This window comes from Taudactylus pleione, unplaced genomic scaffold (genome assembly GCF_031769625.1).
Source record: "Taudactylus pleione unplaced genomic scaffold, aTauple2 ptg000699l, whole genome shotgun sequence".
Taxonomy (NCBI): domain Eukaryota; kingdom Metazoa; phylum Chordata; class Amphibia; order Anura; family Myobatrachidae; genus Taudactylus; species Taudactylus pleione.
In genome coordinates this window covers 2651449-2666822 of record NW_028285101.1, presented here as the reverse complement: position 1 = coordinate 2666822, position 15374 = coordinate 2651449, and the positions used below count along the sequence as shown (strand labels likewise).

General features: G+C 46.5%; 1 protein-coding gene across 1 annotated transcript in view; it reads right to left on the bottom strand.

Moving 5' to 3' along the window:
- Positions 1 to 12677, bottom strand: part of LOC148477700 (alpha/beta hydrolase domain-containing protein 17C-like) — a 75929-nt gene extending 63252 nt beyond the window's left edge. Inside the window, exons 1-3 of the mRNA XM_088456354.1 lie at positions 12551 to 12677; positions 12157 to 12496; positions 10301 to 10480 (exon numbers count right to left, since the gene is read on the bottom strand). Coding sequence (XP_088312480.1) covers positions 10301 to 10480; positions 12157 to 12496; positions 12551 to 12677 — 647 coding nt within the window. The remainder of the gene's footprint in view (positions 1 to 10300; positions 10481 to 12156; positions 12497 to 12550) is intronic.
- Between the last annotated feature and the right edge of the window lie 2697 nt (positions 12678 to 15374).

The window sequence follows — 15374 nt, the reverse complement described above, 5'->3', positions numbered from 1 at the left end:
GGAAGGACCTAGTTGAGTCTATTGGCTAAAATTTTAGCATATATTTTAATATCTAGATTGAGAAGGGAGATAGGCCTATAACTAGCACAATTGTGCGGGTCCTTACCCTCCTTAGGTATCACGACAATTCTGGCTTCTAACATATCCGCAGGGAAGGAGCCCCCTTGTAAAACAGTATTAAAGAGGGAGTGCAGGTGGGGAACCAGATGCTCCATTAATTTTTTATAGTATGCAGCTGTAAAGCCGTCAGGTGCGGGGGACTTGCCAGACTTCTGTTGTTTAATAGAAGTTATAATTTCCTCTTCTGAGATCTCCTCACTCAAACCCCGGAGTGCCTCCTGAGATAGCTGAGGAAGATTGGCGGTGGAAAGAAATTCTTGGATTGCCGTCTCAGTTGGTGGGATAGAAGTAGGGTATGAAGAAGAATGTAAGTTATACAATTTATTGTAAAAATTTTGAAATTCAGATCGAATAGCTGCCGGGTTGTGAAGAAGATGATTATTGGAATTTTTAATCATAAGGATATTTCTATGGGTTCGTGCCGTACGAAGCCTAGATGCCAAAATCTTATCAGCTTTATCTCCTTTTTCGTAAAAGGTTTGACGCAGCCATTTTAGACGTTTAGCTGTGTGTTGGGAAAAAAGGAGAGCGAGGGAGTGTCGAACAGTAAGGAGCTCTTGTTGGAGGGAAGGGCTAGGGAACTGTTTATGTTGTGACTCTAGTTGTTGAAGACGAATTGAAAGGGAGTTAGTACGGGTTTGAAAATCTTTTTTAGCTTTGGAAGCTATACTAATCAAATGTCCCCGTAGAACAGCTTTATGAGCCAACCAGAGAGTGGAGGGAGAGGTGTCTGGGAGAGCGTTTAATTGAAAATAATCCCTAAGTAGGGTTTTGAGACGGGTGATCGTAGCGCGAGAATGAAGAATGGTGTCATTTAAGCGCCATGTCATTGGACGAGGACGTTCAGTAATACAAGATAGGTCGGCTGAAACAGGAGCGTGATCAGACCATATCAAAGGATGGACATGAACATCCACAAGTTGCAGGGCTAGGTCGTGGCTGAGCAGGATCATGTCTATACGGGAATAGGAGTTGTGGACAGAGGAGAAGAAAGTATAGTCTCGGGTGAGGGGCTCTCGAACCCGCCAGGAATCATAGAGAAGCTGGGATTTCATGAGATCAAGCAGCGCCTTGGAATTACGGAGGTCTGCCCTGCCGGAGTTAGTGGCTCCCGAGGTAGATCTATCCAATGAAGGGTTCACTGCATTAAAGTCACCAGATACAATAAGGGAGCCCTGCCGTTTACGAGAGAGGAGGGTGTCTAGTCTAGTGAAAAAAGCTAGTTGGGCTTGGTTAGGGGCATATATGTTAACAATGGTGCAAAGAATATTATTAAGAGTACCCACAAGAATAAAAAAGCGACCCTCTTTATCTTCATAAGAATCGATCATATCAAAAGTGAGGTGGCGGGCAAATAGGATAGCAACTCCTCGTTTCTTCTGCTTAGAGTCGCAGGCATGATATGTGGTGGGATAGGATTTAGAGCAAAGTTCTGGATGGAGATTTCGCAGGAAATGAGTTTCTTGGAGAAATACTAAATCTCCTTTATATAAATTAAGAGTGGTAAAAAGTTTGCTACGCTTTTGTGGGCTATTGAGGCCCTTCACGTTGAAGGAGAGTACCTTAAGACCCATGCACTATGGTTGAGAAAACAGCTAAAAAAAAACACAAAAAACAATTGAAAGTGGAGAGGTAAGCAAAAGTGACACATCATCAGACAAGTAAAAAGGAAGAAGTCGTCCTGTTTGAGAAGGAAGGAAAACCGGTAAGGGAAAAGGAAGGTAGGTCGGCCAAATGGTACAGAGGTCCAAGGCCACGGGTGCCGACAAAGGGGAGGGGAACTATGCACTAATGAAGCACATAGGTCAGCAGATGGGTACAAGACCCTGGGGGGGGCGCGGCAGAGGTAGATCGTTTATCCATAAAGAGATCATAGAGAGGAAAAAATATATACATATAGAGCCCTCCCACAAGCCCCAAATATAATAAATATATGGAAAGAAAAATACAACATCGTACAAATGGAGTATAGGAGAAAAAAAAAAACATAGATAAACCTAAAAATAGAAATCAAAAAACAATATGATTGGAATGAAAAAAAAAAAAAAAAAAAAGGGGGGGGGAACAAATAAATGGGAAAAGAAAATACAATAAAAACAGAAATATAAAAATTAATAAACAAGAGATGGGAATAAATCGAGGAGTAAATCGAGGGATAAATCATCCCAAAAAACACTGAAATACCAACCAATATACAGAGTATATATATGTTCATAGATTATATATATATATATATATATATATATATATATATATATACAGATAAATCAACAAAATCTCAGTAAGATTATAATAAATGAACAGCTAAGATAAGAACATATATAGATGTATCTTATATTCATTATGATGGAACCTCATCAAAACTTAATTACATAAACTTCTATAAAATATCAAAAATAGGCTAGATGAGTTCCAGATACATATAATGAGACGGTAATGTAAAATATTCGCAATGGGGGACATCCTCACAAGTGGAGGGACCCCATCACGAAATCACAAAAATAATGCAACAATGAACCTATTAGAAGATCTTAGGATTCAGAGATCTGAGTGGAGGACTTGGAAGACTTAGGAACAGTAGACCATTCAGATGGAGGGGGGCGTCGAGTCGGTTGTCGAGACCTTTGAGGGAGGGAGGCGGAAGGTGTAGGACCAAGTTCTTCGGATATATGCCCAGTGTTGAAAGAAGAGGTTGAGCTTCGAGGAGAGACCGAGCCATATGTAATTGGTTCTGGTGCCATATTAGAATGCGAAAGGGGTAACCCCAACGGTATCTAATATTATGACGACGTAGCAGGGTGGTGGAGGCTTAAAGTCCCTACGTTTAGCAAGAGTCAGAGGGGAAACATCTTGAAAAATCTGGAGAGTAGCATCTCTAAAAGTGACTGAAGAGAGCTTGCGAACTTCTCTCATTATAGTCTCTTTGGCTGTAAAGTAGTGCATACGTAGGATGACGTCTCGGGGTTGAGAAGATTGGGAGCGCGGTTTTAGCGCACGGTGGGCTCGGTCTAGGAGCAGGTGATCTTCCTGAGTAGAGGGAGAGAGTTGCATGAACAGGTCTTTGAGATAGAGCTCAAGGTGGGGGAGCTCGACGTCTTCGGGAATACCTTTGATGTGGATGTTGTTACGTCGGGCCCTGTTATCTTGATCTTCTTGACCGTCTTGAAGCTGAGCAACATCTTGGCGTAACTGTGTAAGGTCGGCGTCGTAAGATTGTTGGGATGTAACCACCTCCTCAACTCTACGTTCTAGTTGGTCTGTTCTGGAACCAATAGCAGAAATTTCCGCTTGCATGGCATGAAGAGTCTGAACAGATTTTTTCACATCTTTGAGTTCTTTGAACAGTAAAAGGAAGTCCCTGCGAGTAATGGGAGAGAGGTCATCTTCTTCCGATTCGGAGTTGGAGTGGTCAGGAGCTGATTCTGGTGCAATATCTTTAGCATCAGGCAAGGATTTAGGTTTTGAAAGATATGGTGTAAGGTCTCCTGCGAGGGATTTCTTCGCCGTTCTAGGCATTATGAATATCGATGTATAAAAGGGAGCAAAAAAAAAATAAAAAAAAAAAATGTAAAAGAAACTCCACGTGTACTAATTAGGGGTGGGAGGGGATGAAATCAGTTAGTACATGTTGTAGCTGTAGCTGGCAGGTCGGGAGGGTAAACTGTATATCAATCTCGGCCACTGTAGTAAGAGTCGTAAGGGCGTCAAGGGGCCCAATTGCTAGTAATTTATGGAGATCTCTATGTAGGCAGCAACAAGGTCCCAGTCACAGCAGATGGAGAGACCCAATCCAGCAGGAGGGAGAGAGCTGTGGATTGAAGCAGTGGATGTTCCTTAGACTGCAGGAGGGGGCCCCAGCCGGCGGTGTTTTGCAACAGTCCAAGGTGACCAGCACACAAGGGGAGAGGGTAGCAGGAGAAAGGAGGGCCCAGCAAGAGAAGAGAGGTCTCCAGATGCCTGTATATAATAGAACAGGCCAGCAGTAGTAGATCAGGTCCAACAGGAAGGGGGCAGCCAGTGGCAGAGGACCAGGTCCGGAAGAAGAGGGGCAGCCAGAGGTGGTAGCAGAGGCCCTGCACTTCTGGAGTGCAGCCGGGGCTCACAAAATGGCGGCCTCCCGCGATTCGCGGTTCCGGCCGCGGGTATTTCTAGGGGTCTCTGGGGGTATATACCTCTTCAGCCACAGCCAGTGAGGATCCAGAGGAGGGTAGGGATGTCGCAGCAATCACCCGAGGGGAGCGGCAGCGGTATCCAACAGGCGCGATGCCGCTGGCAGAGTCGCGTCGGGGACAGAGCCAAAATTGAGGCCGCGGCTTCACCCTCAGAGTAGGCCGAAGCGGCGGTCGGGCGTCTGCGGATCTGCGACAGGCACAGCAGGGTCTCTGGGAGCCGGTAAGGTGTAGGAGCCCTCTGGGGAGAGTCAGCAGTAAGCAGGGGCTCCAAAATATACTGCTTTTATTGCCGGTCAGACGGAGCCAGAGAAAGGCACGTCTGCTCCGGTGCTCAGTTAGGCCACGCCCCCCGTTCTGGATTCTTTTAAAGTCCATCAATATTTGGAGGTATATCCTCTGTTCCTTCCCATAGACCCCTCCTTTACGTAACCCTGATTCTCTCCCGGGCCTAGATACACATACATTTCAACTATGGAACTTCCCTGTGATTTTAAGGCTAAACAAGTTAGGTTGTCCCAGAGGGACTGAGGAAGGCCAAACTCCATTCTCAGATGTGAGAATGGAGTTGGGCCTTCCCCAGTCAGAATACTGGTTGTACCTTCAGCTCGTGTCCTCCGTGAGGAAGGCAAATAAACAAGGTATATTACCTAGGGGTCTAACTTTTTTGAGACAATGTGATTACAGATTGCCATTCCATTTCTGTGCCTTATAGACGATTGGTAGATAGGACCTTTACTACATTTCCCAAGTGTACCAGCGCTTGGAGTACTGATCTGAGTGTGTCACTAACTGACCATCAATGGCCTTAGGCCTCTAACTTCTTACATGTTTCCTCTGGAAGTGTTTTGGTTACTGAGATGCCCTATAAGGTTGTTACACGGTGGTACAGGTGTCCCAGTTTTTTTAGTGAAATGTATCCAAGTCTACCTAATATTTGCTGGAGATACAATGGGCCCCCAGGCTCTGCTGCACATATTTGGTGGCTTTGCCCTTCTCTGACTTCCTTCTGGAACTAAATTATTCTAATTGTAAATGACATTATGGAAGACGGGGCCCCTGAGGGCCCAGAATTTTGAATCCTGAATGTTGTTTCTTGGCCTATTTCTAAATATTACAATAAGATTTGATTCAAAAACTGTGCAAACACCCTGGATTGCTGCCTGTAAATCATCAATGAGGACCTCTAAATAGGTCAATAGTCAAAAAGACAGTGATAATTCACAATGGTGCTAATCACAGTCAGAGGTAGGGAATTTTCAAAAAGGCAAGAAAGTTCTTACACTTTGTCAGTTTTTTTTTAAAGATGACTTCTCATTATTCCAATGGAAACATCAAAATCCTCCAAAGAAAGCGTGTTTTCAAAACTTCTTTTCCAAGATTTTTCTCTAAAAAATATAAAGAGACCAGAGAGACATAGCGTAATATTGTAAAACACAAGGAAATTCAGTTTTATAAAAAAAAAAAAACACACTCACATTTAAACAAAAAATAATAAGTAATCAGCATATCACACCATAAGGTGTAGTCAGAGGAATATTTCGCAACTGTTTCTAAATACAAAAAGTCCCTCTTGAGTCATATGAACAGTGCAGCCAAGGCGGTTCTACCAATCACATGGAGATCACCGTCCCCTCCGTCCGTCAGAGAATGGTTACTCCAATCAGGCATGTATATGACCATGGAGGGGATGGCTCTGCCCGCAGCAGATCGCCTTTCTACTTTTACCACAGCATGGTGTTACTGGCTAGTATGTAACATATATAAGGCCTATATGGCCTGACCTAAATTATTACTGTCCCACATTGTTTAGTTAGAGATGTGTGTAGTTTGGTACAGACCTAGGCAGGGCCGTAAGGAGGGTGGTGCGGCCAGTGCCTCTGCACAGGGCGGAATCCTCCAGCGGCACCGGCCACACACTTCTCTGCGCCGGAGGTCTGCAGGAAGAGACCTCTGGCAGTGGTGCGCGCCGCACAGTGAATGTCGGTGCAGGATCCTGCCCTGCCTCCTCCCCTCAGAAGGAAAGGTAAGCGGTCAGGGAGGAGGAGGGGGGCGGAGAGGGAGTGAGAGGGGCGGCAGATTTTCTTGATGCTGCAAAGGACAAGGTACAAAGGACATTTTACAATAGAAACAACATGGAGTCATCACAAATCAAAAGCTAATTCCTGGGTGTCTCCTCTCATTACATTACACAGGTAGAGGGACTATAGAGACACAGCAGACACTTTGGGGTCTATTTATTAACATTATTTTTACTAAAATAAAGTGAAAAAGGGTGTTTTCACACCCTTTTCACATAGTATCACCTAAAGTTACTAAAGGGCAATTGGAGTAGAATTCTTAAAATTCTACTCCAATCCCTAATTATCACTTATTTTTAGTAAGCAGATCGCTTTTCTCATAATTGTAATAAGGAATGCGATCTGGCCAAAGTTACTAAAAATAAATTGTGAAAAAATACCGGGGAAAGCCGTGTCTTAATAACGCCACCTGGAGGGTCTTCCACCGGTTACCGGACTCCTGCTCTGCTCTAACGGGCAGAGCATAGCGTGGAGCCAGAACCAGTGATCAGCTGTGTGGTCTAAACAGACCACACGCTGATACTGTAAAAAAAAAAAAAAACACTAGTAAAAAAAAAAAAAAAATTACCAGAGTCCAGGGCCAGTGATTGGTGTTCCGATGATGTCATCCTTCCAGTCAGCTGGTCTCCCATCCTGCACTGGGGCCCGGTCGTCACCTGACCGGGTCCCAGTGCAGGATGGAATGTCAGCTGACCAGAGCCACGGAGGACATCACCGGAGCACCAATCACTGGAGGTAAGTGTAATTAAGGGAGGGGGGGTTGCGGGGGGGGAAAGGTGTCGCGATCGCGGGGCTTAACAGCGGGGGGATAGCAGCGGCGGGCGGTCGGCACTTGTCACGGTATTTTTTGCGAAAATACCATGATAAGCGTGCGGAGAGGGTTCGAAGGGACAGAGCTTTATCGGAAGCTCTGTCCCTGCAAGGGATTTTTCGTATTGGCTGAATTCGCAATGCAAATTCAGTCAGTAATATCACACTACAATCTGCATTCAAAATGCGGACTGTAGTAAATAGAGCCCCTTATGAGAGCACCTGGGAAGTTATCCTGCACATAGCCTTATGCTAATTCCTTTGTGTCTCCCCCATTACATTACACAGGTAGAGGGACTATAGGGACACAGCACACACTATATGATGGGGAGTCATCCTGCACATAGCCTTATACTAATTCCTGGGTGTCTCCCACATTACATTACACAGGTAGAGGGACTATAGGGACACAGCACACACTATATGATGGGGAGTCATCCTGCACATAGCCTTATACTAATTCCTGGGTGTCTCCCCCATTACATTACACAGGTAGAGGGACTATAGGGACACAGCACACACTATATGATGGGGAGTCATCCTGCACATAGCCTTATACTAATTCCTGGGTATCTCCCCCATTACATTACACAGGTAGAGGGACTATAGGGACACAGCACACACTATATGATGGGGAGTCATCCTGCACATAGCCTTATACTAATTCCTGGGTATCTCCCCCATTACATTACACAGGTAGAGGGACTATAGGGACACAGCACACACTATATGATGGGGAGTCATCCTGCACATAGCCTTATACTAATTCCTGGGTGTCTCCCCCATTACATTACACAGGTAGAGGGACTATAGGGACACAGCACACACTATATGATGGGAAGTCATCCTGCACATAGCCTTATACTAATTCCTTTGTGTCTCCCCCATTACATTACACAGGTAGAGGGACTATAGGGACACAGCACACACTATATGATGGGGAGTCATCCTGCACATAGCCTTATACTAATTCCTGGGTGTCTCCCACATTACATTACACAGGTAGAGGGACTATAGGGACACAGCACACACTATATGATGGGGAGTCATCCTGCACATAGCCTTATACTAATTCCTGGGTGTCTCCCACATTACATTACACAGGTAGAGGGACTATAGGGACACAGCACACACTATATGATGGGGAGTCATCCTGCACATAGCCTTATACTAATTCCTGGGTGTCTCCCCCATTACATTACACAGGTAGAGGGACTATAGGGACACAGCACACACTATATGATGGGGAGTCATCCTGCACATAGCCTTATACTAATTCCTGGGTGTCTCCCCCATTACATTACACAGGTAGAGGGACTATAGGGACACAGCACACACTATATGATGGGGAGTCATCCTGCACATAGCCTTATACTAATTCCTGGGTGTCTCCCCCATTACATTACACAGGTAGAGGGACTATAGGGACACAGCACACACTATATGATGGGGAGTCATCCTGCACATAGCCTTATACTAATTCCTGGGTGTCTCCCCCATTACATTACACAGGTAGAGGGACTATAGGGACACAGCACACACTATATGATGGGGAGTCATCCTGCACAGCCTTATACTAATTCCTGGGTGTCTCCCCCATTACATTACACAGGTAGAGGGACTATAGGGACACAGCACACACTATATGATGGGGAGTCATCCTGCACATAGCCTTATACTAATTCCTGGGTGTCTCCCCCTATACATTACACAGGTAGAGGGACTATAGGGACACAGCACACACTATATGATGGGGAGTCATCCTGCACATAGCCTTATACTAATTCCTAGGTGTCTCCCCCATTACATTACACAGGTAGAGGGACTATAGGGACACAGCACACACTATATGATGGGGAGTCATCCTGCACATAGCCTTATACTAATTCCTAGGTGTCTCCCCCATTACATTACACAGGTAGAGGGACTATAGGGACACAGCACACACTATATGATGGGGAGTCATCCTGCACATAGCCTTATACTAATTCCTGGGTGTCTCCCCCATTACATTACACAGGTAGAGGGACTATAGGGACACAGCACACACTATATGATGGGGAGTCATCCTGCACATAGCCTTATACTAATTCCTGGGTGTCTCCCCCATTACATTACACAGGTAGAGGGACTATAGGGACACAGCACACACTATATGATGGGGAGTCATCCTGCACATAGCCTTATACTAATTCCTGGGTGTCTCCCCCATTACATTACACAGGTAGAAGGACTATAGGGACACAGCACACACTATATGATGGGGAGTCATCCTGCACATAGCCTTATACTAATTCCTGGGTGTCTCCCCCATTACATTACACAGGTAGAAGGACTATAGGGACACAGCACACACTATATGATGGGGAGTCATCCTGCACATAGCCTTATACTAATTCCTGGGTGTCTCCCCCATTACATTACACAGGTAGAGGGACTATAGGGACACAGCACACACTATATGATGGGGAGTCATCCTGCACATAGCCTTATACTAATTCCAGGGTGTCTCCCCCATTACATTACACAGGTAGAGGGACTATAGGGACACAGCACACACTATATGATGGGGAGTCATCCTGCATATAGCCTTATACTAATTCCAGGGTGTCTCCCCCATTACATTACACAGGTAGAAGTACCCTTCAAATACTCTCATTACTTTTGTTGCATTTTCATATAAATATTTATCTAAAAAGTGATGTCTTCTATAAATATAATTTATGTGACTATAAAATATGAGATGATTATGAAACAAATTCTCCACTCGGCTAAAATGGAAAGCCCATTGTTATACTACGTGACGACTACTTGTCCTCTAAGAGTGTGTGGGGCCCATTTGAATACATACAGATTAGGCCAACCACAGGTGATGTTTGCCTGACACTGTATACCTAGGGGCTGTGCCTATATCAGGCCATTTTGGTAGTTGCTGGCACTTCCATAGGCTGTGAGCAGAAATGAGCTCTGAGAGACATATCTCATGGAGCAGCTGGAAACCTGATTATTAGATTGGCCCTTAAATTCTCACCAGTCACAGAAAGCAGAGCTTGTTTCCTGCACATACTAAGCTCCACAGATAAACCAACACCGTAGTATAAAATAATAGCATGGTCTTACTTGGGGAAGGGATTGCAGCAGAAGGTTTTCCGTATGTGGGGAAAGGGTACCTGCAGCCCAGATGATAGTGGGGAGTGCAGGATGACCCCAGCACAGGTGTTGTGGGCTGCAAGGTGAATTGTAGGGACACTGCCGATGCTGTAACCGTACAGGATGATGTTCTCAGCAGGGACTCCATATCTGTAGGGATAAAGCAGGCAAAGTAAGATAATCTAACTAATTACCTCTAATGTAAAATTCACTGCAGGTGGGGCAGATGTACAATGTGCACCCAAGGGACAACCGTGCTGCACTGCAGGTGGGGCAGATATATAATTTGCACTCGGGGTACAACCGTGCTGCACTGCAGGTGGGGCAGATGTACAATGTGCACCCGGGGTACAACCATGCTGCACTGCAGGTGGGGCAGATGTACAATGTGCACCCGGGGTACAACCATGCTGCACTGCAGGTGGGGCAGATGTAAAATTTGCACCCGGGGTACAACCATGCTGCACTGCAGGTGGGGCAGATGTAAAATTTGCACCCGGGGTACAACCGTGCTGCACTGCAGGTGGGGCAGATGTACAATGTGCACCCGGGGTACAACCGTGCTGCACTGCAGGTGGGGCAGATGTACAATGTGCACCCGGGGTACAACCGTGCTGCACTGCAGGTGGGGCAGATGTACAATGTGCACCCGGGGTACAACCGTGCTGCACTGCAGGTGGGGCAGATGTACAATGTGCACCCGGGGTACAACCGTGCTGCACTGCAGGTGGGGCAGATGTACAATGTGCACCCGGGGTACAACCATGCTGCACTGCAGGTGGGGCAGATGTACAATGTGCACCCGGGGTACAACCATGCTGCACTGCAGGTGGGGCAGATGTACAATGTGCACCCGGGGTACAACCATGCTGCACTGCAGGTGGGGCAGATGTACAATGTGCACCCGGGGTACAACCATGCGCACTGCAGGTGGGGCAGATGTAAAATTTGCACCCGGGGTACAACCGTGCTGCACTGCAGGTGGGGCAGATGTAAAATTTGCACCCGGGGTACAACCGTGCTGCACTGCAGGTGGGGCAGATGTAAAATTTGCACCCGGGGTACAACCGTGCTGCACTGCAGGTGGGGCAGATGTACAATGTGCACCCGGGGTACAACCGTGCTGCACTGCAGGTGGGGCAGATGTACAATGTGCACCCGGGGTACAACCGTGCTGCACTGCAGGTGGGGCAGATGTACAATGTGCACCCGGGGTACAACCGTGCTGCACTGCAGGTGGGGCAGATGTACAATGTGCACCCGGGGTACAACCGTGCTGCACTGCAGGTGGGGCAGCTGTACAATGTGCACCCGGGGTACAACCATGCTGCACTGCAGGTGGGGCAGATGTACAATGTGCACCCGGGGTAAAACCATGCTGCACTGCAGGTGGGGCAGATGTAAAATTTGCACCCGGGGTACAACCATGCTGCACTGCAGGTGGGGCAGATGTACAATGTGCACCCGGGGTACAACCGTGCTGCACTGCAGGTGGGGCAGATGTACAATGTGCACATCTGTCTGGGTACACAGTTACTTGCTGTTTTTTGCTTTATTCCCACCTCAGAACCGGGCCCTATAATGCCAGCAATACTATACCCACAGTCTCCTTCTAAGCAGACCCCAATACACCCATTACATTTATATCACCTGTGTATGTGCTGAGTGGGGTACACAGACTAATAAGAGCACAAAGCACAACACATATGGTATAGTTACTACATGTGCCTAGTGTAGCATACCCCCACATACGTACAGGATGCCCACACCATTACATACAACTGTGTGAGGGCTAGAGGAGACCCATACACCCCATCCATACATACCGGGTCCTCAGGGAGTGCCAGGCCGCCTCGATGTCCGCATACAGGTTTTTCTCGCTTGGCTTGCCGCTGCTCACCCCAAAGCCAGAGTAATCGTAGGAGAAGATGTTGCATCGAATCTTGGAGCCCAGAATAGTGTAGTAGCTGCACATCTGGCCTAAATCAGCATCGCTGCCGTGAGAGAACAGCAGGGTGTAGCGGCTCCCAGGAGCGCAGCGGACATACATACAGGCCAGGCTGTTTCCCCGCTTGGTAGTGCAGCGGAACATCTCCACCGCATCCAGCTCCTGCTGGAAGTACAGCCAGTTAGTGCTCTCTGATAGGTGCAGGCTGCATATGGGAGGTAGGTGGACTGTGGGATCCACCTGCTCATCCTGAGCCAGGTCCTTGGTTGGATGGGCCTCAATGTCCTGCAGTGTGTATGTAGGCTCCGGGGGCTGAAAGGCCAGTTTGGAGACAATGCTGCTCGGCCACGGTGGGCAACAAAAGAGCGAGCAAAGCTCCCTGAGAGAGAATCCGCTCATTCTCAGACAGGGCAACGATAGTGGGCCTAATAATCCTAAATAATAAACTTACAACTATACTAATACTTCTAAATACTATACTAAATCCGATAAAAGGAACAACTATGCTAATACTAATAATAATAAATAACTTTAAAACAAAACCTATACTAATAATACTAAATAGGATAAAAGTAACAACTACACTAATACTAAAAACTAACTTAAAACAAAAACTATCCTAAAACTAATAATACCACCACGGAATAATACGCCTATCACACTGCAACCACAAAGACACTACTCTCTCTGAGTAACATCCAAGTGGATATGAGCCTGTGACACAGTAGAGGTGACATCACAGACACTACGTGTCCCTGACCAGGACTGCTGCCTCAACCCATGCACCCAGCTATCATTGTTATATTACTAGATTACATATGTATTGGGCATATATATAACTGCTGTACATAATGCTTATATGTAGAATAAATGTAACACTATGTAATAAGTGTCACCCCTGTAACTATGGTCATACATGTAAAGACGACTGCTTCCCTGCGTCCCTGGCACAGTAGTCAGACAACACTTACATAGGTTCCCAGATCCGTTTTGCTGCACTTTACTGATTTCCTAAATGGCGGGTGTGCAAAGTCTGCAGGTTTCCTTATAGTGTCACTGAGTTGTACACGGCCACATACTGCACCTAAAGGCGCACATCCATCAATGATCAAGACCATCGCGACTTGCGATGAGACCCTTAAGCCCCAGAGAGCTTCTGGCTTTAATAGAGCCGGAAGCTCTCCCACCGACATCACTGGTGATGTCAGTGGTGGCCGCCCCTTTTGTAGTGAGCCACGGAGCGAGAGAATTTCTCTCTTGCTCTGGGGCTTGCGCACGCGCAGTGCGGCTGCTGCGCGTGCGCAGAGCACACCATCAACCCGCTCGCGAGCGCTCAAACACTTGCGAGCGGGTCTGAATCATTCCCTGAGGCTGGGAAACACTGCCTTAATCTAGGTACACACTGTAGGATTATCTCTCCAATCTGGCTGGTTGGAATGAAAATATGGTAATGTGAGCAGATGACAATGGACTGTTTGCTACCGAACACTGGAAAACAGACAAAATGGTCTTTTTGACAAATTGGTTAAATCCGTTTAATTTAACCAATTTGTTTGAATTACCTTTTTGCCCGTATTCCAGCATTTGGGAGCAAATGGTCAATTGTCATTTGATTTGCCCCTCATACTGATGTATAAGAATCATCAGAGTGTGGAGAAAAAACTGATCAGGTCTTTGGCTTTGATATAATGGGCTCTATTTATTAACATAATTTTTACTAAAATAAAGTGAAAGGGGGTGTTTTCACACCCTTTTCACATTATTTTAGTATTACCTATAGTTATTACAGGGCAATTGGAGTAGAATTCATGAAATTCTACTCCAACCCCTAAGTATCACTTATTTTTAAGTAGGGGTGAGCGGGTTCGGTTTTACTCAGTTTTACTCGGTTCTTATCGCCACTTTACCGCAATTTCAGCTCGATTTCATTCGCTATCCAAAACACGTGTTCGGCGATAGCCAATAAAAAGATCCGAGTAAAACCGAGTAAAACCGAACCCGCTCACCCCTAATTTTTAGTAAGCAGATCACATTTCCCATAATTGTAATGGGAAATGCGATCCGACCAAAGTTACAAAAAATAAATTGTAAAAAAATACCAGGGAAAGCCTTGTGATAATAACGCCACCTGTAGGTGGCGTTATCCAGGGTCTCCCCCAGTTACCGGACTCCTACTCTGCTCTAAAAGGCAGTCCCAGTGATCAGCTGTGTGGTCTAAATAGACCACAAGCTGATCTCTGCTTGAAACTAAAAAAAAAAATGTACTTACCTGACTCCATAGACCGGTGGTCAGGGCTCCGGTGATGTTCTCCCTCCGGTCAGCTGGTCTCCCATGGTGCACTGCGGGCCGGTCATCAGGTGATCAGGTCCCAGTGCAGTATGGGATATCAGCTGACCGAAGGCATGGTAGACATCACCGGAGCACCGATGACTGCAGGTAAGTGCTATTAAGGGAGGGGGGGTCACGGGGGGGGTCTGCGATCGTGCAGAGTGGGGCTTAATGATGGGGGCGGGGCTTAGCGCCGGGGGGGTAGTAGCAGCGGCCGGTCGGCGCATGCGCGGGCACTTTGTCACTGTATTTTTTGCGAACATACCGTTACTAGTGTGCGGAGAAGATTCGCAGGGACAAAGCTTTCTCGCATGCTCTGTCCCTGCAAGGGATTTGTAGTAAATCCCTATGATATTGCCTGAATATCACACTACAATCTGCATTCAATATGCAGATTGTAGTAAATAGAGCCCAATGTGAGGGAGAGAACAGGAGTCTAACAGGGGCTGAGATACACCAGAGAGTGTGGGGAGGAGACTGAGCAGATCTCTGGGCTGGTAACACACAATGTCATGATGTGAGGAGGAGAGCAGGGGGTATATTTATTGAAGTGCAGGTTTTTAGAAGTGTACATGTTGCCCATAACAACCAGTCAGATTCTAGCTATTATCGTTTAGAAGGTGCTAGATAAATGTTAAGTAGAATCTGATTGGCTGCTATGGCCACTTCTAAAAACCCGCTCTTTAGTAAATATACCCCTAGCAGTCTAATTGAGGCTCATAGGGTATACGTTTAGGATGCCGGCGGCCGCAATACCGACTGCCGCC